The sequence below is a fragment of the Mirounga angustirostris genome, unplaced genomic scaffold (assembly GCF_029215605.1).
Source record: "Mirounga angustirostris isolate CCGP_5_RB_7025 unplaced genomic scaffold, mMirAng1.0.hap1 SCAF_5, whole genome shotgun sequence".
NCBI lineage: Eukaryota > Metazoa > Chordata > Mammalia > Carnivora > Phocidae > Mirounga > Mirounga angustirostris.
Genome location: NW_026991713.1, coordinates 139,882,408 through 139,906,324, shown reverse-complemented (window position 1 = coordinate 139,906,324; position 23,917 = coordinate 139,882,408). Strand labels below are relative to the sequence as shown.

Below are 23,917 nucleotides of genomic sequence, written 5' to 3'. Positions count from 1 at the left end.
AGACGCATGAAGGGCCCAGGCCAAGCTGGAGGGATCCTAGTGCACCAATGACAGGCCAGGGTCCACCCTCCACCCACCATCCACCAGCCCAGTGACCCCATACTGGGGTCCCAACCACTCCAAACCCTGTCTCCTCATCTGCAAAACTGAGATTAAGAGACCACACAGGCAGGTACGGAAAGAAACCTGGAAGACTGTGGGGTCACAGTCCCAGCTGTGTGTGCAGCCAGAATAAAGTGGAAGGACAGGAGACACAGTGCATCACCTATGCTTCCAAGGGAAAAACCCATCCTCCTTGGAATCTAAGGCAACTGAGGAACCCCTAAAAAACCCGCCCTTCAAAATCTGAAGCCAGGAAATCACTTTCAGAGGCTCATCATCACTTAGCAGGTTTCACTTCCTGCCGGGCTCAGGGCTGGCTCTGTGCTCGAGCTGGGGCAGCATGGGCAGAGACGGACGGTGAGGTAGGCAGGCATCCGAAGGTCAGGGGCTGGGCCCGCGGAGGAAGCACAACAGAGCAGGCACAAAATCCACAGCTGGTTCCTGATGTCTGCTGAGGGGTGGCTGCGGGTTTGCTGCCCAGACGGCACTGCACCCTCACACAGGGGTGCTGCCCGAGAGTCACCCAAGGACAGGAGGAAGACTGCGCCACCCCACCGCTCCTTGTCTGCAAGGAAGTCCCATGCAGCCCTCCCTTCCTCAACCACTCAGTCCTCAGACCCAGGAAGCAGGCGAGTCCCACACACCCCAAACCTCACCTAGCAGGCCCATCGAGGGCCCCGAAGACACGGACTGGGGACCCTGATGATTTCCTATAGGGAACAGAACTGAACTCTTGAGGTCAGCTTTTTAAAGAGCCAACTAACACCTCTGAAATAGCACAATGCTCCCCCCTGGCCGGCAAGGACCCCAGGCCCCTGACAGACAACTTAGTGTGTGCAAGGGCAGGCCAACTCAGCATGGAGCTGTGCCTTTTTTCCCAGGAAGGGAAGGAGGTCCAGGCACTCGGGCCTGCTTATTTCACCTGCGAGGAGCTCACAAGACTCGTGCAGCTGAGGCCGGGGCTGCAGTCCAAACCCTCCTTGGAGCTTGGACAGGACAGTTCAGGGTGGAAGTCACCCTCCGCTGACACAGAAACCATGAGACAGACGCCGCACAACACCGACTGCCGCAGGTCGGGCACACACACTCCGTTCTAGGCAACTCCTGCACCTTCATCTCCTCACCCCTCCCACATGGAAGGAGAGTCACACACACGAGCACTGCTTCCCATGCCGCTAAAGGCTCTTCAAGGTCGCACTTGCACCTTGTTTGCCTCAAATTATAAAGAAACAGTACCCTGGAGGTCCCGTCCCCACACCGCTACTCCGACCACTCAGACACCTGGTGGGGGTGCCGAGCAGTCAGCAGCCTGAAGGGATCAGGAGCTGCTCACCCCCAGGATCTGCCCTGAGTAAGTGTCAGAAAGCCAGGCAGTTTTCCAGAGCAGTTGGCTAAACATCTGCCTTCCACGGAGGCAAAGATCACTGCAGACCACCTCCCCCGTAACCTACACAAGACACAGGACCAGCTCACATACCCGGCCCATCAGCTTCTATTTGCCACCACACAGGACCCAACTTTGCCCAGAAGCCCACAAATCTATGTTATCGTCTTTCAAAATACTTACAAGTTGCAGACGTTAAGATGAACTCATTGGAAAATCAAAGTGCATCTGGAAAACTCTGCCACGTTACTATCACCTTCACCGGTGAACAAAGGACCTGCTGATGGACACGGACGCCGGTGTGGCCAACGCTGCCCAGTATCCTCACTGCCCAGGTCATGGTCCCTCTGAGGGACACCAACTGCTCCCCTCACCCTCGGGCGTGAGCCCGGACAGCCTCAACGGGCCTCGCCCGGCTCCACACACCGGCTCTTGGGGATGCCCTCCCCACAGTATCGCAAACACTGGGAACTGCTGTCCAGACCAGGCGTAGCTTCTTGCAACTAACCTCGCGGCCTTCCTATTTGCTAGTTTGCTGAGGTTTCAGCAAAACCTGTGTGCTCACCTGAAGGTACATCACAGCCTTGGAAAAAGTTTAACCTGCTCCCAGACATGCTCCATTAATCCTCCTGCTATGCTGACCAGGGAAGGGGGGCAAAGTTCAGGAAATGTCCCTGTTGGGTTTTTAACAGACCGCACAAGAGTGGCTTTTTTTCTTGATTTTCAAACCTCTGTTGTAACAGTTTGCACAAAAGACACAGTCTCCATCATTTTATTAAGGCAGCTCTGTCCTCTAGAGGCCTTGGTGAGAGAAGGAGGGAGGAAAAGAGGAGGCACAGCGGGACAATTCTTATCATTTCTGTTTGTGTCTGTTCTCTGTGACCCTCCCATTGCCCTTCCAGAAACCCTGACAGATGAGCTCACCCCTGCACGCTGCAGGGGCCTTGGGCACTCCACCCTCCCCCTCTGCATTCCAGTGAATGTGACAAATCTTACTTAGTCCTCACCCCGTCCCCCTGTTCTCAGAAAGGCCACATCAGTAACTCTCCCAGAAGGGGTCTCAAGCAAGGAGCCAACAGGAAGCAGAGGAGAACCCAGGAGCAGTCCAGCAGTGAACTGCCCCACACTGTTGTGTGTCCGGCCAGGAAGTCAGCACAAGGCTTATTTATCGCTGAAGATCGCCAGCAGAGGGTCTCCAAATGGGATATTTGGGTGTAATGCACATATTCTCCACCCATATTTTTACTGAACTTTAAGATTATAGGATGTGCAAGATTTTTTAAAAGAACATCTTTCTATAAGTTTCGCAGTACCTGGTTCCAATCCCCTGAAAGTTACATCTGAAGATCGTAAAGAGCATAAAAAGACATGGAAGAGCCTTAAATGCACATTACTAAGCAACAGAAGCCCGTCAGCAGAAGCCACACATTGGCTTCCAACTCTGTGACATTCTGGAAAAGGCAAAACTATGCAGATAGCAGAAGATCAGCTGCTGCCAGGTGCTAGCGGGGAAAGCGGGATGAATCCAGGGAGCTGAGGGTACTGAAGGCATCAAAACTCCTCTGTGTGATACTACATGGTGAACACATAACCTTGTACATTTGTTAAAACCCACAGAATGCATGGGGTGCCTGGGTGGCTCAGTTGGTGAAGTGTCTGCCTTCAGCTCAGGTCATGATCCCAGGGTTCTGGGATCAAGTCCCGCATCGGGCTCCCTGCTCAGTGGGGAGTCTACTTCTCCCTCTCCCTCTGCCTCTCTCCGCCCCACCCCACCCCACTCGTGGTCTCTCTCTCTCTCTCAAATAAATAAATAAAATCTTTTAAAAAAATTCTAATCAAAAAAACTCCCACGGAATGCATTAACACCAAGAGAGACCCCTAATGTAAACTATGGACTTTTGTTAACAACAATACATCAATACTGGATCATCAAGTATAACAAATGTACCACACTAATTAATACAAGACATTCATGATGGAGAAAACTGTGACTATGTGTGTCAGGGAGATGGGGGGCGGGGAGGGGGGAAGAATGGGAACTCTCTGTACTATCTGCTCCATTTTCTGAAAAGCTAAAACTGCTCAAATATAAAGTATTAATTATTTTTCAAAAGTAACAACAAAAAACGTAAAAAGAAATGTTTTCTCCTTTCTGGGGGAAAAAAAAATCAGAAGCATCCCTTTTGCATTCTTTGAAACATCGGTTCCCACTGTGCCTTCTGAAGGTGACATGAGCAAGGTGGGAGCCAGAACCCCCAAGGGCACACAGAGGCGGCAGGACCAGCACAGAGGATAGGAGGGGGCCAGAGTCAGATAGGACCCCCTGCCCACTCCGCCCAGGGTTCAGGAGGCAGCCCCAGCCTCAGAGGCTCCCACACTTTTGGGCCAAATGAGCTCTTTAAGTACAAAATGTGTTGATGCCTTTCACTACCCTGAGTAACAAACTCCCTGTGTTAGTGTCCTAGGCTGCCAAACTACCACAAACTGGGTGGCTGAAACAACAGAAACGATTCTCTTGGTTCTGGAGGTGTCAGCAAGGTTGAACTCTTCCTAAGGCTCCAGGGGAGGCTCCTGGTGGCCCCAGGCAGCCCCGGGCACGTGGCTCCGTCCCTCCAGCCTCTGTGGCTCCCTCCCGGGGCTCCTGTGTATCTCCTCCTCCTAAGAACACCTGTCATTGGATTCAGGGCCCAGCCTACTACCCAGCAGGATCTCATCTCAAAACCCTCAACTTAATTACATCTGCAAAGACCCTTTCTCCAAATAAGGTCACGTTCACAGGTTCCGAGTGATCATATCTTTCGGGAGACTACCATTCAACCCACTATACCCACCTCCACATAAAGTGTGAGAAATTGATATAACGCCCTAGTAGAAACCTGAGCAAGGGACGGAGTGGAAGATGCTAATGCAGATGCTCAGGTCTGGCTCTGCTGGAAGGTGATATAAAGGTCTGAGGCTCACTGCACAAGTGTCTGCGTAAGTGTCGCGATCCCCCAGATGCTCCAAACAAGGAAAGAAGGACTCCCCTGATCTAAGGTGCATTCCTGGAAAATCCAAGGTGTGTCAAAGTACACCTTGTGCAAAGGGAGCCGGCCCTGCTCCGGTGAGGTAAGCAGCGTCTCCCCACCACAGGGTCTGGCAGTTCATGTGACAGGTGACACATCAGAGTCCTGCACGCCTGCAGCCCCTCACCCAGCCACACGGGCCTGCAGCCAGCACGTGCCCCATTTGGCACCTGGCCTCCAACGCCCCAACAGGCCCTGGCACCCCCAGGTCACATACACACAGAACAAACACACCAATCCCGCTAAACAGGATGCAAGGCAGGGTGGTCCCTGCCCCTGGGGGGCTCAGACCCGGCTGGAACTTCAGGACAAAGCTGTGAGTGCTGAATGCTCCCCAGTGGCCCAGAGGCCTGTGTCATCAGAAGTGAGAGTCAGAAAGTGAACCCACGTTATCTGAGGGCTGACCCTCAGAGCCGGGACACAAGACCCCAGAGAAAGTAGTGAACTCCTGTGGACTTTGGAAAGCTGCCTCGTGCAACCACCATTTTACCAAGGCGCCAAGGCTCACGGCCACCGCATCACAGCCCAGCACTGTTCCCTGCACCCCTCGCTGGGCAACAGCTCTTTGGGTGCTCCGGAGTTTCTGATGTATATTTTTAATAAGCAAATTTCCACGTCCAGCCACCCGGGCTATCCCGGCATCTGCCCACCTCTCCACTGGTGGGACACAGTTGTGCGGCCCGTCTTGTGGCTGTGCTCACAGACCTCCTCCCTGCCATGCAGAGAACAAAACACCCGCAGTTACAGGTGACACCAGGTATCCACAGCAACCGTGGGGGCAGGTGGCAAAGGAGCATGAGGTGTTGGAAGTCCCTAAACCCAGACAACGATCTGCAATTTGGTAAAGCAAGAACTCCACAGCACGTCCCCCGCTCTGGCTTCGCTTGGCAGCCTGGCAGAAGGTGACAGCAACACCACTGGAGAGCCCTAGCAGCCCAGCCCAGCCCTCTGCTGACAACAGGCCCCAGGAGGCCGCGCCATGGCCTCCGGTGAGCCACAGCCATGAGCCCCCAGAGCTCCCAGCCGAGTGCGCAGGCCTGCAGGGTGGGCCTGGCTCTAACCTCCACGGCACTTCCTGCAACACTAGCCCAGGCACCACTACGTGGAGCAGGACTCAGAAGGCATAAAGGAAGACATGTCACGTCAAACTCCTTCTCAGCCCCTCAGTGAGAACCACTTGCCTCAAAGGTAACGAAGTCGTCAAACTCATCGGGGCAGGCAGGCGGCTCCTCGTCCTGGGCAGGTGCAATCCCGCACAGCTGGCCATCGGACTCTGCAGGAGAGAAGACCCGTGCTCAGCAGGGAACCCAGAGCATCCCCAGAGCCCAAGGGACAAGGCGCCACAGTGGTAAATGAGAGCAGGGCCTCCGGACAGCCCAGGAGAAGCCCGGGGGAGAAAGCAGCATGGCTCACACAGGAAAGCAGGTCCCCCCTCCAGAGGTGGCGTGGAAGCCGAATGATAAAATGTTTGTTTCTTTAAAAACCCTGATGGCATTGGGGCGCCTGGGGGACACAGGTGGTTAAGTGTCTGACTCTCAGTTTCAGCTCAGGTCATGATCCCAGGGTCCTGGGATCAAGTCCTACATCAGGCTCCCTGCTCAGCAGGAAGTCTGCTGGAGATTCTCTTGTCCCTTTATCCCTCCCCACTCCAACTCTCTCTAAAATAAATAAATAAAACCATTTAATTAATTAATTAAACCCCCAACAGCATCGTAAAGAGGAGCAAGATCTCAAGCCTGTTACACTGTTCGTGGGCTTTAAAAAGTATTAGGTATCAGACTTAAATTTTTTAAGACTTTGGGTGTGTTTGGGGAGGTGTAAGTACGATGAAACAGACCAAAACAGCACCTCATCCTGGGTGCTGGGCTCACTGGCAGTTTTTATTTCCTTTGTTTTTGCTTAACTTTATCTTCTGCAATAAATGTTTTATTTCATAATAAGGAAAATTTTAAAGAAAACGCTATCCCTTCACAACGGGCAGACCGTAAGTCTGACATCAGCAAGAGAGACATCACTTCTCCAACACACTCAGTTCTCAACAGCAATGGGCCCTTCTCCTGCAGGAGGTGCTGCTTCCACGGTCTCCTGAGCACTGTTCGGGCGCAAGACATTCCAGGGAGCAAGTGAGCGATGGAAGACGCCTGTGTTTCCTTAAGTTGTGTCACCTCCACGTAAGAAGAAACATTTATGTGCTCCTCGTCCCAGCTCCTGGGAATTTCCTGAGTGTCGGGGCTGAGAGGAGCATCTGCTGTGGTTCATAACAAGCCCCTTTCAGCCTCACCGGGGTTCACACCACCCAGGTGACTCTTGGAGCTCAGGGGCTGGTGGCCAGGGGACCTTACATGTGATTAGAAGGCTGGAGACCAAGCCCATCACCAACGACCAATGGATCCTTCCAAAAAAACCCCAAATGAAAGGGTTCCGAGAGCTTCCAGGTAGTGAACACATCAATATGCCAGGAAGGTGGTGCATCCCAAGCTCCACAGGGACAGAAGCCCCTGCATTCCGGACACTTCCAGACCTCACCCTATACACCTCATCTGGCTGTTCATTTGTAACCTTTTAAATAAACTGCTAATGGTAAGTAAAGTGTCTCCCTGGGTTCTATGAGCCATTAGAGCAAATTATCAAACCTGAGAAGGGGTACTGGGGACCCTGGGTTCACTGCCAGGTCAGACAGAAGTGTGGGTGGCCTAGGCACCTGAAGTGGGGTCTTCATGAACTCCGGACAGCTGGTGTCGGAACAAATTAAATTGTAGGACACCCAGCTGGTGTCCCCAGAGAGCTGGAGAACCACTTGGTGATGAAAACCCACACACTGGGTGTCAGTGTTGTGAGCAGAAAACAGATCATAGGAATTACTTATTTAAAATATGTCAGTTACTTACTCAATGTATGTCACATAATCTAACATAATATCAGTCCCTTATTTTACTTATTTTAAAGTAAGCTCCACGCCCAGTGTGGGGCTCAAACTCACAACCCCAAGATCAAGAGTCGCATGCTCCTGACTGAGCTAGCAGAGGATGTTCCTCTTGTCCCCCAGCCAGGTTCTGAAGTCACCACGAGAGCCGGGAGAATGGGTCCTGAAGGACTTTCACCACAAAGCAGCTGTAGGACACATGGCTATTCCGTCCTGTTTCTAAAGGACTCTCAACTTACATAGAATCATAATGCTTTCTTTCGGCAACTGTGTGAATTCAAGTATCTACGTATTCAGCAACTGTAAGATGCCTATGCCAACTCAAAACTACTTTGCAGTAGTGATTAAAGCTCTTATGCCAAAAACCCCTATGTGGCTTTTAAGAACCATAGGCACTTGGGGCACCTGGATGGCTCAGTCGGTTGAGTGTCTGCCTTCAGCTTAGGTCATGATCTCAGGGTCCTGGGATGGAGTCCCACATCGGGAGCCCCGCTCAGTGGGGAACCTGCTTCTCCCTCTCTCTCTGCTCCTCCCCCAGCTTGTGCTCGCTCTCGCTCTCAAATAAATAAAATCTTAAAAAAAAAAAGAACCATAGGTACTTGTGTTGTTTCGTATTGTTTTCCCCAGGAGTGTGGCTAAATATCCGAATGGGACAGACTGTAGCAGGTGAGAAGGAGCCTGCGAGCACGCAGGTGGACCCAGCACGTGCTGGAGTCCCTGTGCTGGAGGTCTGGGTCTCTGGTGCAGGTGAGGGGGCCAGGGTTGCTGTGGACTCACGTTTTTGGTTTCTGGGGCAAGGGTGTGGTGGGGGACCGATTACCCCAGTACAGTTAGAGACTGCACATTTATTTTGTAAAAAGCTAGACTATCTTTGGCCTATTTTCCCCTCTCAGATGGTAATAGTCTTCCTCTCCCTTCAAAACCCTGAAACACAGAATTCAAAGGTCTCAAAACGCAGCTGACCATTTTAGATGCGGCGGACATGTGCTCAGCCACGAGGGGTGGACAATGGCCAAGAGGGTCTTGTCCCACAACGTGGACAAGGGGATGTGAACATAGCTGGTGCTTTCATATTCCTGATGGGAACGAAATATGATTCTCCTGTTAGTTTTCTATGAACTAAAACAATTTTCAGGGAAGTGGACATTTTTAATGTGCATTTATCTTATTCTTCCAGAGTGTGGGGGTGGGCCAGCACGATGGCCTATTTGTAGCAATCCTCCCCCAACCCCAACTCATTCTATTCCTGAAATAAGGCCTGTGGTGTGACAGTGAAAATCTCCCTGCACTTTGCTGCCAACTGGGTCAACACACCAAGTCCCTTGCTGGGTCGCTCCTGGGTGCAGAATAAGCCTGCCAGCCAAAGCAGGCTGCCCGCACGCCGGAGGAGCACCTGAAGTGGGCACCGGTGGGAAGCTGCTGGCTCTGGCAATTGTGCTCCATCCTCCCAAATGCTATCAAACAACAATTTCAAAATCAGCTTTGACTTGCTTTTATTATTATTGTTTTATTTTCACTCTCCTTTCCTAACCAAAGTTAAATAATGAGATCAAACTACAGAAAAAAGAAAAACAAAAGCCTGAATCCCTGAGCCCACCTGGCAGGATGTCTGATGCACACAGGTGGGGTGTCCCCACCAGCATGGCCTCCCCCGAGCCCACATGGGCAACGGCCACCTGGAGGCCCAGCCCCTCATGCCCGCTCCAGGACATGGTCCTGGTAAGTTGGCACTGAGCCAAGGGGCCACTCACCACCCACCATGCAGAGACATCCATGTCTTCCCTTATTGCCCATAGCCTGGCCATACCCCTAATACCCTCACCTCTGCCTTCTAACCCCAGATGCCCAATCTGGACACAGTGGCCTCCCTGCAGCCCCCAGACATGCCAGGGTGCCACACCCAGGCGCCCCCCACCCCTGCTCACCCTCCTCCCAAGCTCCTGTCCCCTCCTGTAGCAGCCCTGCCTCATTGTCTGTGGGCTGTCCTGAGGGCAGGGGATGCGCTGTGTCCCCGGAGCCCAGAGCAGTCTGGCTGCACAGTGTCTGGGCCCACAGTCCTCATGGGTCTCAGCTGTGCCCTCGGATGCAGCCCTCATCCAGTCTGCCTGCTTCAAGCTCTCATCACGGCAGCCACCCTCAGCCCAGACGCTGGACAGAGCCCCTGGTCACGCAGCCCAGCAGCAGACTGTCCCTCAGGGTCCAAGGCCTCCCACCTCACTTCAGGAGCAGGAGTCTGCCCCCCACAGGCTAAATTCCAGGGAGGGGGGACAACACCTGCAATGTGGCATCACATTGACACCAAACCTCACCCTCCAGGGACACTTCTATTCCAGAATGTTTTCACCACAGAAAAAACACAACACTTCCATCTTGTCTTTCTGTCCAGAAAATAGATGAGTGAGAGAACAAAACACTAAAATAAGAACAACCACCCCAGAGAAATATACACTAAACAGAGACCAGAAACCAAAAAAAAAAAAAAGAGAGAGAGAGAATATAATCAGACAGGTGAGCAGAATAGACCAATACACTAGATCCTGGGTGTATTTTGGTCTATTTGTTAGAAGAAACTAGATCCCAAAATTATAAAGAAAGAAAAACTTCATATATATATATATATATATATATATATATATATATATATATATATATAATTAAATACAATGAAAAGATAAAATGTAACTGTAAAAATGGAAATTAAAAAAGACTTAAAGAGTTGATAAAATAAGAAATTAGTTGAAAAGGAAAAAAAAATTAAAATGGAAAGATTAAAGAATCATGAGGAAAGCCCCGAGTTCTCTATACTATTTTCCCCAGCCCTGGAGTTGTGCAATTCTGTGTGTTCTCTAGAAATTCCTGCTGGTCTTCTGGACCAGCTGCACTGACGCTCGGCTCAGGTGTCTTCGCGGAACTGCACTGCCCTTGCCAGGGGGCTGGGCTCACTATTTCCTGGAGCGTCCATGCTAACTCTGGGACTGGCTGGGGGATTTTTTATTTTAATTAAATCAAAGTGGAACGATAATCCAAAAGAATGTGAAAATCCTGAAACTCAAACAATTCCTGTGGGGCTCCTTGGGGTGTGTGGGCTGGGCCGAGGCAGGACTTTCACCAAGGTCTCCTGACTTGCAGGCTCAGAGTAGCGGGGGCTGCTCCCAGATTCAGAAGGAAGTACAGATGCAGCACTGGACAAACAGAATGCAGAGGGCCAGGGGCCATGGTGGATGGGAAGGGACCAGGTAGAGCTGGCCAGGTGAGCCAGGGGTGGGGTCTACAGGGGAGAGCAGGCTGGAGCAAGCTATGGATGGAGACAGAGAGCCCTGGCCAGCTCCTCTCAGGCAGAGCCCGGGACCCCTCCCAGGGCCTGGCCTCAAGCTCCCCTCTACCAATCCCTGCGGCAGACAGAAGGGGGAATGTCCCACATGAAGGCAAGGAGGAGGGAGGAGGGGTGGTGGGTACTGACAAAGATACTGTCTCAGTGAGTCAGGGTGAGATCAGGCCTCAAGGAGACAGGCCATTCTCAAGACGGCCACTTCTCTCAGCAGACTGATATCCATATGCTCCTGAAGTCACTCAACTTCAAGACACATGCCACCCACAAGACAGCCACGTGGGGCCATAGCCAGCAGCCCCTCCCTCTCCATAGAGAAAGAAGCTGCCTCAGCAGAGATAGCTCTTCTCTCCTGCCAGGCATCAGAGGCCAGAGGGTTTCCTTACAGCAGTGGGTCACACGTTTTCCAGAAGCACCTGCTGACTCCCAGGTCACGACCACCCAGGAACTCCTATAGCTGATCTGGCTTCAGTGTGCATTAACTCTGCTTATCAGAACAGACCAGCCCCAGCCTGGCAACAGGACTGTGCACTTTGGCTGAGAGAGGGCCTCAGAGCCACATGGACGGCACCAGCCGTCTGGCTGGCCACTGCCCTGGGCTCTTTCCTGCCCACACCCACAGGACCAACTCCCACTGCTGCTCTCAGCCATGATCCTTCAGAGGAGTCTGGACTCCCCAACCCCCTGAACCCAAGGAAGCCCAGTCTCGCCCCTCCAGCTCCATGGTTTTAGGCCTGGAGACACACAGATGGTGCTGTCCTGCCGGTAAGGCCGTGTGGCAAGCTTCCGGCCTGAGAGGCAGGCCAGTGCGCTGTGGCCAGCAGCTCATGCGTTCTGGGTTTCTGTGGTCACCCAGGGAAATGGGTTCCTGTCTGTGATGCGGGGTGGCCATGGCCAACCCAGGGGCACGTGTCACCCCTCCCGTTGTGGACAGTAGACCAGTGCTGATAGCAGTCCTCACACCCTTAGCCTGTCATCCTCGTCCCTCTAAATAGTTCCCATGAGTTCCTGGATTCTAGAATTTTCTACGGACATCCTGGCATAGTACCTGAGGATTTCAGCATACGCTTCCCCACTTTCCCTCCCCTCAACCTTCCGAAATGGTTGTCTAATCTTTGGTTACATAAATATTCCATGTGTTTCATTATTATGACTCCATAGCACTCACTACCAGCCAAGCAGTATTGTGGAAGCACATTTTCCCTGTGTTTCAGCTGCTTGTTTTCCTGGCAACAGTAACTGCCAGGTGTCTTAGGCTTGGCCTCTATGCATCTGTTGCCTTCCTAGCCCTAAGCTGTCAGGCAGAGCCGTGAGGGTTTCTCTGATGACCCCCCAGTCCTGGGGCCCTCTGGGTTCCATCACCATCAACTCCGAAGCCTACACTCGGCCAGTCAGTTACGTGAGCTTCTAGTTGTAGAAGATATCTACAACTAACGATGCCACCACCTTTGTGGGAGGCGCGGCTGCTCCCTGAGGTGGAGATCAAACAGACACACGTGGTACGGCTTGAGGCATGCACGTGCACCTCGGTTAGAGAGTAAGCACCGCACCGTCAAGCTCGCACACCGCATGTGTAAGACCTGGCTGCGTGGCAGACCACCAAACAACCAACCAATGTCAAAGAATGAACACAGAGATCCCATTCTCTATCACACACAAGTAGGTGTGAGATTAATGACAACATTTTAAAAGACAGAAGTTAAAAGAACTTTTAAGTAACTGATGAGTCAGAAATCATACTGGATTTTAAAACTAAGAGAAAAAAGCAAATACCGTGAGTTTCCCACAGGTTAATTGACAGAAGTTGTTGGAGAACAAAGCCATCCCAAGGGTCCTGGACACCGCTGCAGTGGCCCAGGGAGGTCCTGAGGAGCATGGCTGGGGGCTCGTGAATGTGCTCTGTTCAGGAAGCCACCAAAGGCACTGGAGGTTGAGCAAAGGCCAAAATTTGTATGAAGCCACCACTAAAATCTTTGTGCAAAAGCGTGAAGGCTTAAACAACTTCGTGTTTAACTGCATCCCTAACCTCGGAAAATCACATAAGGGTTACCACATACTGGTTACACGGATACAGACACGGGCATGTGACGCTAAGTCACCCAAGGGCTCTCTTCCTCATCCCCAAGCCCACCTGGCATTTCTCACATCGCCCATCCCCTGCCAGTACCACCTCCCAGAGGCTGCTGCTCCACCCACTCTCCATGTCTCCCCACCAGGCCCCATGTGCCCGGGAAGTGGTGCCACCCTCACAGCAGCCCCAGGGCCTGCAGCCTCTCCATCCTCAAGCTCAGTCATGCTCATCACACAGGCCTCAGAGCAGCTGCACCATTTGGACCAGACCTCACTCCAGCCCTCCTCAGAGAGGGCCCCTACCTGGAGCTGGCCTGCATGGTCCTATGGCAGGGTCCCCACCCACCACACTGACGTATGCTCTGGACCCAAAGGCCCACAGGGTCCCTGGGCGATGGTGGTACTCATGTGTGTGTGGACTGACTGGGTGAAAGAGCAAAAGGTAAATACAGGTCACGATACACAGAGCGCATCTCAGAGCCACCCAGCCTCAGTGTTTTAGGAAACCCAGCCCCTCTGCGACACTGTTGGGCAATAGAGTGGACAGACAGGGGACAGACAAGACAGGTAACTCTACCAACAACTGCTGATAAGACTTCAGGTCCAAGGGCATCCTTTGACCTGGCCACTGCGGGTCCTGTCCAGGTCTACTCCTCCTCCTCCTTCTCTGACAAGTGCAGGAAAAAGGGAAGAACCTGCAACCAGTGCCTTCCTGCCACCATCACCCCCAAAACACCTGGCTGAAGCTAGGTCATGAGAAAAAGAGGGCTCTCCAGAGCTCCAGAATTCGAAGTGAAGGGGCAGCATATGGGCACTGTGAAAGTGTGTAAGAAACTAAGCTTACACCCACAAAACCAACCATCCCATCCTGTGTCCAGGCCCCAAAGGCATGAAAACATGTGTCCACACAAAGACATATACATAAATGGGGCACCTGGGTGGCTCAGTCGTTGAGCGTCTGCCTTCAGCTCGGGTCACGATCCCAGGATCCTGGGATCGAACCTCGCGTTGGGCTCCCTGCTCAGTGGAGAGTCTGCTTCTCCCTCTCCCTCTGTCTGCCTCTCTGCCTACTTGTGCTCTCTATCTCTCTGTCAAATAAATAAATAAAACCTTAAAAAAAAAAAAAAAAAGACATACATAAATGTCAGTAGGAGCTGTATTCATCCCAGCCCCAAATTGGAAACATGGTAGCCCAAAACCAAGTGTCCACCCCCTGGGCAAGAGATTAACAAAATGTGGTACAAACATACAAAGGGACACTGCTCTGCAATCGAAAAGCAGACTCTGATCCATGCAACATGGATGAATCTCAGAAACACCATAAAGGGAGAAGCCACATGTGAAGCACATGCTGCTGATTCCCTTTGTGTGAACGAAGCCCAGAAGAGGGGCCCCGGGTGATGAAAATCAGCCAAGGTGGTGTAGTGAGGAGGGAGGGGCCGCCGATGGCCGTGAGGGAACTGTCTGTGGTGATGGTAACATGTGGCAGGGATTTCCATCAGTAGGCATTAAGAACTGTCAGAGTTCAGAGTGACTTAAAATTTACTCAAGATTTGTGCACTTACCATAAGTAAATTTTTACTCCAAGTAAGACCACAAACACTAACTCTCAGTAATGACTACAACACGTGTGGAAGCACTTAGGATGAAGTGTACAGGAGTATATGATTTGAAACGCAGCCCATTGGGGGAAAAAAAAAAGATGGCTTTGTTGGCCAGGCAGAGTATGGACGGATCCACGACGATATAAACGAAGCAGCCTGCGGCCTGCAGAACAACAAGTGTACATGTATGTGGGTGCTCGTGTGGAAGCCTTTCGATATTCTGGCATGTCCACGGAAAGGAGCGGTAACTTTCTAACATTATGGATAGGAGGCTGAGTTAGTCAGTTCTGGAAGATAGGGTGTGTGAGGGGCAAAGGACAGGGAGAAAGCACCCTGAAACCCAGGGTATTTTAGGGGCTTGGAGGAGAAGGGAAGATGTTAAATCCAACCAAAGGGGCATTCCTAAGGGTGGGTGAGGGCACAGCAAGGCGAGGGCTGGAGCAGAGGACATGAGGAGAGGGAAACACACGGTGGGGGAGACTGACCTCCATTCCTGATAGCGGTGATCCCTCGATAGAAGTCCTCAAAACTGATCACACCAAGCCCGCCGGGGTCCAAGTATTTCGTTAAGTCCTTCACCTGAAATTGTCAAGAAAGAATATGTTATCTGGCCTTACAAAATCAGAGGAACGGTATGCTCTGCACTCGACCCTTTCACCACATCCAGACGAGCAGCTTACTTGCAAGGTGTGGTGCTGAGAATAAGAGCCACCAACAGCACCAGCCAAAGACAGGAGGCCTCCCAGGAGAAAGCTGCCAACAGCACCCAGGACCATCAGTGATGGAAATAAGATCCTGCTTTCAAAGTCAACAGTCATGCTTCCCGACTGAGAAGATCAGAAGTGTTGAAGTTTTAGGTATTATTCTAGCCCATATCTAGACTATTATTAACACAGCACAGACCACCCATCCATTCCAAGAGGCCTTGCAGGCTGTGCAGAATCCTTCGTAAAAATAACTTAGGCAAGTAGACCATGAATATCAAAAATCATAAAAAGATGATTCACACTTGGATGTTATAGAGAATGAAATTCCTCAGAAAGAAGATACATTTATATATTCAAGTATAAACTAGGTTTCATCAAAATTTAAAACTTTTGTGCTTCAAAAGACACCATTAGTCGGGGCACCTCGGTGGCTCAGTCGTTAAGCGTCTGCCTTCAGCTCAGGTCATGATCCCAGGGTCCTGGGATCGAGCCCCGCATCAGGCTCCTTGCTCAGCAGCGGTCTGCTTCTCCCTCTCCCTCTGTGATCTTAGTCTCACTCACTCTCAAATAAATAAATAAAATTAAAAAAAAAAAAAAGACACTGATAGTAAAACTAAAAGACAAGACACAGACTGGGAAAAGACATTTGCAAATAATATATCTGATAAAGGACTTGTATCCAGAATGTATAAAGAACACTTACAATTCAACAAGACAAACAGCACCATTTTTCTTTAATGGGCAAAACATTTAAACAGACATTCTACCAAATAAGATAGACACAAGAAAAGCACATGAAAAGATGCTCAAGATCATGAGTCATTAGGGAAATGCAAATTAAAATCACAATATTGGGGTGCCTGGGTGGCTCAGTCAGTTGAGTGTCTGCCTTCGGCTCAGGTCATGATCCCATGATCCTGGGATGGAGTCCCACATCGGGATCCCGCGTTCAGCGGATAGTCTTCTTCTCCCTCTGCCCCTCCCCCCACTCGTGCTCTCTCAAAAAATAAATGAAATCTTTAACAAAAAAATAAAATAAATGAATAAAAAGATAAAAAGGATTGAAGAGAAAGTGACAAATACTGCAAAGACGATCTAATATATGAATAACAAAAGTCCCAGAGAAGAAAAATCAAAGCAAAGGTATAGAACAAATATTAAAACTATATTTAAGAAAACTTTAAAATAAAAAAAAAATTTTCACTGCATGTTGAAACACTACCTGAGGTACCAAGTACCAACTCCGGACCCCAGAAGACCCTATTCCAGGACTAGCTCTGGTGAATTTCCTGGACTTTAAAGGGAAAAACCCTCTGAATAGCTACGCAAACTTCAACTGACTTCACAAAAGAAAATCTGATTATCATTAAACTGTTCAGCAGCAAAACCAAGTAATAAGGAATGTTCCAATGCCATCGTCTGAAGTGTTGTTCCGGACAGGCACCCTCATGCAAGTGAAAAAGGAAAGAAAGATACCAGAGTGAAGGCATTAAGCAAACACCTGGTAATCCTGTATGTAAACCTGAAGCATTACTATAAAGTACCACTCATGACGTATTAAATAAAACAAAGATCACTCATGACGTATTAAATAAAACAAGACTTTCTAATTCTGTCCAATTAACAGTGAACACCCTAGCAACCAGGCTGTGATATTTAAACCCCACTTCCCATGAAAAGAAACCAAGATCCTGGGAGACCGGCCAGGAAGTGTACAAATGGAGCTCAGACTCCCCGTCACACCTGAAAGCAAAGAAGCTATTAAAGACTCATTAGTTAACATCCAATGACTCAGGAGCCATCCTGAAGAGGCCTTCACAGCCTACAAGGAGAATATGAGCACTGATGAGAATGATAACTCAGTGGACTGAAACACATCAAACATGTTTTAATCCATGAAGGTGTAATATGGTAAAAAAAAACAAACAAAAAACAACTGGTCATCATTGGAGGTTACTAGTGAACCGTTTATTATTGTGAAAACTAATAAATAAAGGGAAAGAATCAAGTAGTTAGCCTGCCTTTCCTCTACAAACTGTAATTCAGGGCAAGTTTCTCTTTATAGAGCATCCCAGCTAATAAACGGGGGAGGGACGAAGGATCAAAATGTCACATCCTGCAATCCTCAATGCAGTAATGGACAGAATCAACGATGCTCAGTGCCTTCTAAAGTCATAAAAAGACCACCAGACACCACGTATCTCCTGGTGGAAGCATGCAACACCACCTAAATCAAACCTGAATCTAACTACCAATTTACAGGAAATACAATGATCAAAGCAACATGTTTCAACAATATCACATGGATGTAACCAGCAAGCCCACTCCACGAGGACCCTGACAGAGAAGTGACCTTCTGTTTTCAAAGGGAAAAAGATGGAGAGGTAGCCCTCACTAAGAGACTCAGAAGTCATGACTTAGAAGACATACCAATCTGTGACCATGTAAGGTCTTTATGGATCTTGATTCAAATAAACTGTTGTTTTAAATCATATTTATAAAATAATTAGAAATTTGACTACTGATCCTAGATACTGAATACTGTTTGATACTAAGATACTTAATTTTTACAGGTGTGATAATAATATTTTAATTTTTTTATATACTCACTGATGTAGAGATACTTCCAACACTAGGGGCCAAGGCACATCTAAGGTTACATATATGTGGCTGACTGGCCATGACTGACAATTGCCGAGGCTGGGGGTGGGGTACTGGGGAGGCATCACACTACTCTATCTACTCTCGTATAGGCTTGGACTTTTCCATAATGAAAATTTTAAAGAGAGAGAGAAAACAAAAATGAGAAAAAGACAAAAAGAGCAAAGAAAGCAAGAAAGAGAGGACCGATGATGGAGGGGGCAGCGAGGAAAAAAGGATGAGGCACTGGCCAGAAGACAGCTCACCTCTGACCACAAAAGGAGGCAAGGACCATCCAGGAAAGCCAGAGGATAGGAGGGTGGGGACATGTGAACACTTGGGGATGAAGTGTAGACAAGATATTTCAAAGGCAGAGAACCAGGGCTAAGGCTATGGTGGGGACGAGCCCCTGGCTGAGGCCAAACCCATTAATCTACACCATCCACAAATGGCTCTCAGGGCCTCCTCTGCAATGGGCAGGCTGCCATGTTCAGCCCTCTTGCCACTATTTGGGTAACATAAAGCCAGACTAGAATAGGACCAGCTCAAGCTGACTGACCCTAACGGTCCAGGGCCCTCAAGCCAGAGACTGCATCTCCCTCTTCTCCCTCCATGACGTGGATAAGATGGTGGCCACCATCCCTCCATCCCAGGGCCCTATGTGCTACTGAGATACTGGGCTTGGGAGTCCACTCATCCTCTGACTTCTTGAGACAACTGAATCAGAATTATTTATAAAATGCCTCCTTATCTCACAAAAACCTTCATTCCTAAAGCCCATGATATCTAGTGCTGGATATCTAGCACTAGATACCTGAACGGCTATCTAACCTGGAATCCATACTGGCCAATCTGTCCTTAAGATGTCTAAGAATTTTGGGGCACCTGTCTGGCTCTATGAGTAGAGCATGTGACTCTTTTTTTTTTTTTTAAGATTTTATTTCTTTTTTGACAGAGAGAGACACAGTGAAAGAAGGAACACAAGCAGGGGGAGCGGGAGAGGGAGAAGCAGGCTTCCCGGGGAGCAGGGAGCCCGATGTGGGGCTCGATCCCAGGACTCTGGGATCATGACCTGAGCCGAAGGCAGACGCTTAACGACTGAGCCACCCAGGCGCCCCGAGCACGTGACTCTTGATCTCAGAATCATGAGTTCAAGCCCTATACTGGGCATAGAGCGTACATAAAAAAAAAAAAAAAAGATTTCAAAGAATTTCAACAATGAAGCTACTAATCGAACACAAAGTACCATGTTGTTCATTCTGAAACATTAACCCAATGGTTTTTAAACAAATCATTAACTAAGAGTAGGCCTTTTTACACGTTACCATGTTAGAAGATGAATCCAGTATATACATTTTTTTAAAGTGCACTTTAATTATACTTTCTTTATAGTCTAGAGAATACATCAGCTTCCATGTAGCTGATGATTGGGGATGATTCCAATTCTCTAAGCCCAAAGGACTCCATTCAGAGGCTTTTCGAAAAAACAAGGCGACTGTGAAAGAGCCCGCCCTTTCTTGCACAATCCGGCCGAGCCAGAACACCAGGTCCAGGGACATAACACCAGAATGGTCAAAGCCAGCCAGTACCCTCTCCAGGATATGGATACATTAAGTTACCAGACTGCTAGCAGCAACAGACAGATAGAGCTGGCTCCTACAGGATGATTCGGAGAAATTTACTAACAAATTATATTGTTTCTGCTACAGATGTGGAGACATAAAGTCGAAGAGAAGAAACCAGAGCAAGTTTGCTAACCATAGTTAAGGCCAACTGAAGAGGCACCTCTCACAGAAATCAAGCTGAAAGCACAGCTCTTCACAAGGAGAAACTACCCCCATTTGTGCATCTTGTTGTTACTACCATACTTGAATTGTAATATTTTCAACAAAGCTTGTCTTGTCAGAAGTCATGGTGATCCCATTAAGCACCTCAAACTCACATTTACAGAACACCCCAGGCAATGAAAGTAGAGGACACAATCCTCTTAAGTACATACGTACAGTTACCAAGAGACTACATTCTGGAACATAAAACAAGTTCCAAAAGATTTAAGAGGATTCAAGTCAACATCATTAGTCATTAGGGAAGTGCCAATTAAAACTTCAATGAAAGGGGAGCCTGGGTGGTTCAGTCGTTAAGCGTCTGCCTTCGGCTCAGGTCATGATCCCGGGGTCCTGGGATCGAGCCCCACGTAGGGCTCCCTGCTCAGCGGGAAGCCTGCTTCTCCCTCTCCCACTCCTCCTGCTTCTATTCCCTCTCTCGCTATGTCTCTGTCGGTCAAATAAATAAATAAAATCTTAAAAAAAAAATTCAATGAGAGGCATATCTATTTGAACAGCTAAAGTTAAAAAGACTGGCCATAGCATCAAAAGGAATGAGATCTTGCCATTTGCAACAACGTGGATGGAACTGGAGGGTATTATGTTGAGCGAAATAAGTCAAACAGAGAAAGACATGTATCATATGACCTCACTGATATGAGGAATTCTTAATCGCAGGAAACAAACTGAGGGTTGCTGGAGTGGGGGGTGGGGTGGGAGGGATGGGGTGACTGGGTGATAGACACTGGGGAGGGTATGTGCTCTGGTAAGCGCTGTGAATTGTGCAAGACTGTTGAATCTCAGATCTGTACCTCTGAAACAAATAATGCAATATATGTTAAGAAAAAAAAAGGAAGAAGGTAGCGGGAGGGGAAGAATGAAGCGGGGGAAATCGGAGGGGTGGACGAACCATGAGAGACGATGGACTCTGAAAAACAAACTGAGGGTTCTAGAGGGGAGGGGGGTGGGAGGATGGGTTAGCCTGGTGATGGGTATTGAGGAGGGCACATTCTGCATGGAGCACTGGGTGTTATGCACAAACAATGAATCATGGAACACTACATCTAAAACTAATGATGCAATGTATGGGGATAATATAAGAATAAAAAAAATTAAAAAAAAAAAAAAAAGACTGGCCATAGGACGCCTGGATGGCTCAGTTGTTAAGTGTCTGCCTTTGGCTCGGGTCATGATCCTGGGGTCCTGGGATCGAGCCCCGTGTCGGGCTCCCTGCTCAATGGGGAGTCTGCTTCTCCCTCTACCCCTCCCCGTTTGTACTCCCTCTCTTGCCCATTCTCTCCCTCTCAAATAAATTAATCTAAATAAAAAAAGAAGTACTGAAATATTTGTATTTATGAATAAAATGATATGAAGTCTGGGATTTCCTTGGAAACACTGGTGGGGGCAACAAGACTTCCAGGAGCTGACAGTTTAGCAGAGCAATGGGCACACACAGTTTTATTATGTTACTGTCTCTATTTTCATATAGGCTTGAAATTTTCCATAATAGTAAGATTTTTTATTTTTTTGTTTTTTTGGGTTTGTTTTTTTTTAAGATTTTATTTATTTATTTGAGAGAGAGAGAATGAGAGACAGAGAGCACGAAAGGGAAGAGGGTCAGAGGGAGAAGCAGACCCCCAGCGGAGCAGGGAGCCCGATGTGGGACTCGATCCCGGGACTCCAGGATCATGGGCTGAGCCGAAGGCAGTTGCTTAACCAACTGAGCCACCCAGGCGCCCATAATAGTAAGATTTTTTAAAGTGTAGAATTATATACCTTAATAAAGCAAAAAAGGAGGAGAAAGGCACAAAAAAGCAAAAAATGGGTGTGGAAGTACAAATTTGCCATGCATTTGCCCTTTTCTATTAGATCATTAAAATGATGGAAATTTTTATGTCAGATAAGCTCTTTCTTGCAAAACAAAATCAAAAAAATTTTTTTAAAGTAGGCTCCACATCCAGCATGGAGCCTAACTCGGAGCTTGAACTCATGGTTGGATGCTCAACCGACTGACCTACCCAGGTGCCCCAAAACAGAATAGGTTCTGATTGACAGAACATTTTAACTAAATTGTTTGAAAAAAGCCTCAGCTATATAAACCTAAAGCCTTCTGGGGCACGTGGGTGGCTCAGGTCATGATCTCAGGGTCCTGGGAGCAAGCCCTGCATGGGGTTTCATGCTCATCAGGGAGCCTGCTTGAAGATTCTCTCCCTCTGCCCCTCCCACCACACGTGTGCATGTGCACTCTCTCAAGTAAAAAAATAAAGCTTTAAAAAATAAAGCCTTTTGATTATCCTAAAATCCCAGATCTATGTACTTCGAGGTATCTCCCCTCCCACTTGTGTAATTTATTAATAATCAGCTTTTCATCAGAGGAAAAACATCATCCAAGGAGGGAAACAACCCCTGATGTGGCATAAAAACCTTTTATTCAATTCAGGCGAGCAGCAGGAAAGAGAAGTGGATGGGACATTTCTGCTTCCCAGAATCACTTTTCCAGGAATCACTCCCATTCTAAGAGCGCAGCCAGAGGCAATGTGCCACCTCTCAGGTTTACTCCCAACCCTGCCCCAGGCTCCTGAGGACCCCTGGACTCCTCACCACAAGTCTCTCCCGACGCTTGAGGGAGCAGACCGGATAGGTACAGATCAAAGGAACCACATCTCTTATGCACTGAACAAAAGAGAAGAAAAACAGTGAATATTCCATGTTTGGGGGAGGCAGTGGGACTATAATCCAAAATTTCAGCATTATGTTGGTCTTCCTTATCAAACAGTATTTCTTACAGGAATCTTACTGATCACATAGTAATTACAAGAATATCATATACAATGACTCTTACAAAATCTAAGAGATGGGTTTAGAACTCATGTGATGCAGTAAGACAGACCCATCAGAAATAAGAGGTGCGACAGACAGATGCACGGAGGAGGCACACGCAGACGACAGAGGTGTGCGTCTTTCCTGATGGCAACAGTGCCCACAGGCAGGACCACTGTTCCCCTCCATCACAGAAAACAACTTACACTATTAGATAAGGGTATTCCACACACAGCTCAATTATTAGCAAAAATTCTTTCTGTGATATTCCTCTGAAAATAAGTTTCAAATCCCACAAGCAGCAGGAATCAATGAGTCAATTATTCTAGGTTAAACTCTGAAGAAGTTGAATTCTTGATATTAGTAATTATAAAGAGTACAGATATGCACTTGAGACGGGGGATTTTGCTGGTTGGTTCTGAGATTTCAATGGCGATAACTGAAGGATTCTTAGAAACGTAAGGATGTTTGAGAAACTATTTTAGTGACATGCCTAATATAAAAGCTGAAAAAGCTGTGTGCTCACCAGAGTGGGCACTGGTTTGAGTTCTTAGATCTGAAAGCAAAAAGAACAACAACAACAAAAAGAAACACAAGAAGAAATGTCACAACTCTGTTCTCAGGGCCTCTGAAAGCTAGACACAAATGGCAGATGGTTCCAGCTTTTTCTGAAAGTGATGGTTCCATATGTGTATTGGTCTAGAGAACAAACCCAACAAGAGTGAGCTTCCTGGGAGTTACATTCCTAAGCCTGCAGGACAGTGTCACACCAGGACTCTGGGACCTTGGACGCAGAGCACCAGAGAGAACTTTTTACCCCAGTAGGTCTGCTTTGCACCAACTACTATGGCAAATAACTTTTTCAGGGATAATGCATGGCAATTTATGCTTAAAGACCCTGTTCATAGGTTTCTCCAAATGAGGAGAAATACTTACCTTTTAAAAAACTGGCCAGCTGAGTGAACACAAGATAAAGACTCACTGTCTCCCTAACACCTAAACCACTTTGGAATTAGTGGGTCCTGCTGGGGAAAAATGAAGTCATTTGAATAAACCTAATGTCTAATTTGGGGCAACTTAAAAGGCAAGGCATATTTACTTCCATTTTTTTAAGATTTATTTATTTATTTTAGAGAGAGAGAGAGCGCGCACTCGTGCAAGCAGGAGGAGGGGCAGAGAAAGAGGGAGACAGAAAGTGGGAGAAGCAGACTCCACGCTGAGTGTGGAGCCCAACACGGGGCTCAGTCCCATGACCCTGAGATCATGACCTGAGCTGAAACCAAGAGTCGGACACTCAACCTCCTGAGCCACTGAGGCGCCCCAAGGTATATTTACTTCTAAACAAATTGCAAAGTAAGACAGGCAGGTTAAATAATACACATTTTCAAACACTGAACATGCTCATTTGGAGCTCAGTTTTTCGCTTTTTCAATTTTAAGATTTTATTTAAG

General features: G+C 48.4%; 1 protein-coding gene across 5 annotated transcripts in view; it reads right to left on the bottom strand.

Moving 5' to 3' along the window:
- RAB11FIP3 (RAB11 family interacting protein 3) overlaps positions 1-23,917 on the bottom strand; it is an 85,388-nt gene that overhangs the window by 24,981 nt on the left and 36,490 nt on the right. For all 5 annotated transcript variants that reach the window (XR_010411770.1, XM_054507402.2, XM_045874574.3 and 2 more), the window contains exons 2-3: positions 14,962-15,055; positions 5,733-5,824 (exon numbers count right to left, since the gene is read on the bottom strand). Coding sequence is in view for 4 of the 5 variants with exons in the window: in XM_054507402.2 (XP_054363377.1) it covers positions 5,733-5,824; positions 14,962-15,055 (186 nt within the window). In the remaining variant the exon portion in view is untranslated. The remainder of the gene's footprint in view (positions 1-5,732; positions 5,825-14,961; positions 15,056-23,917) is intronic.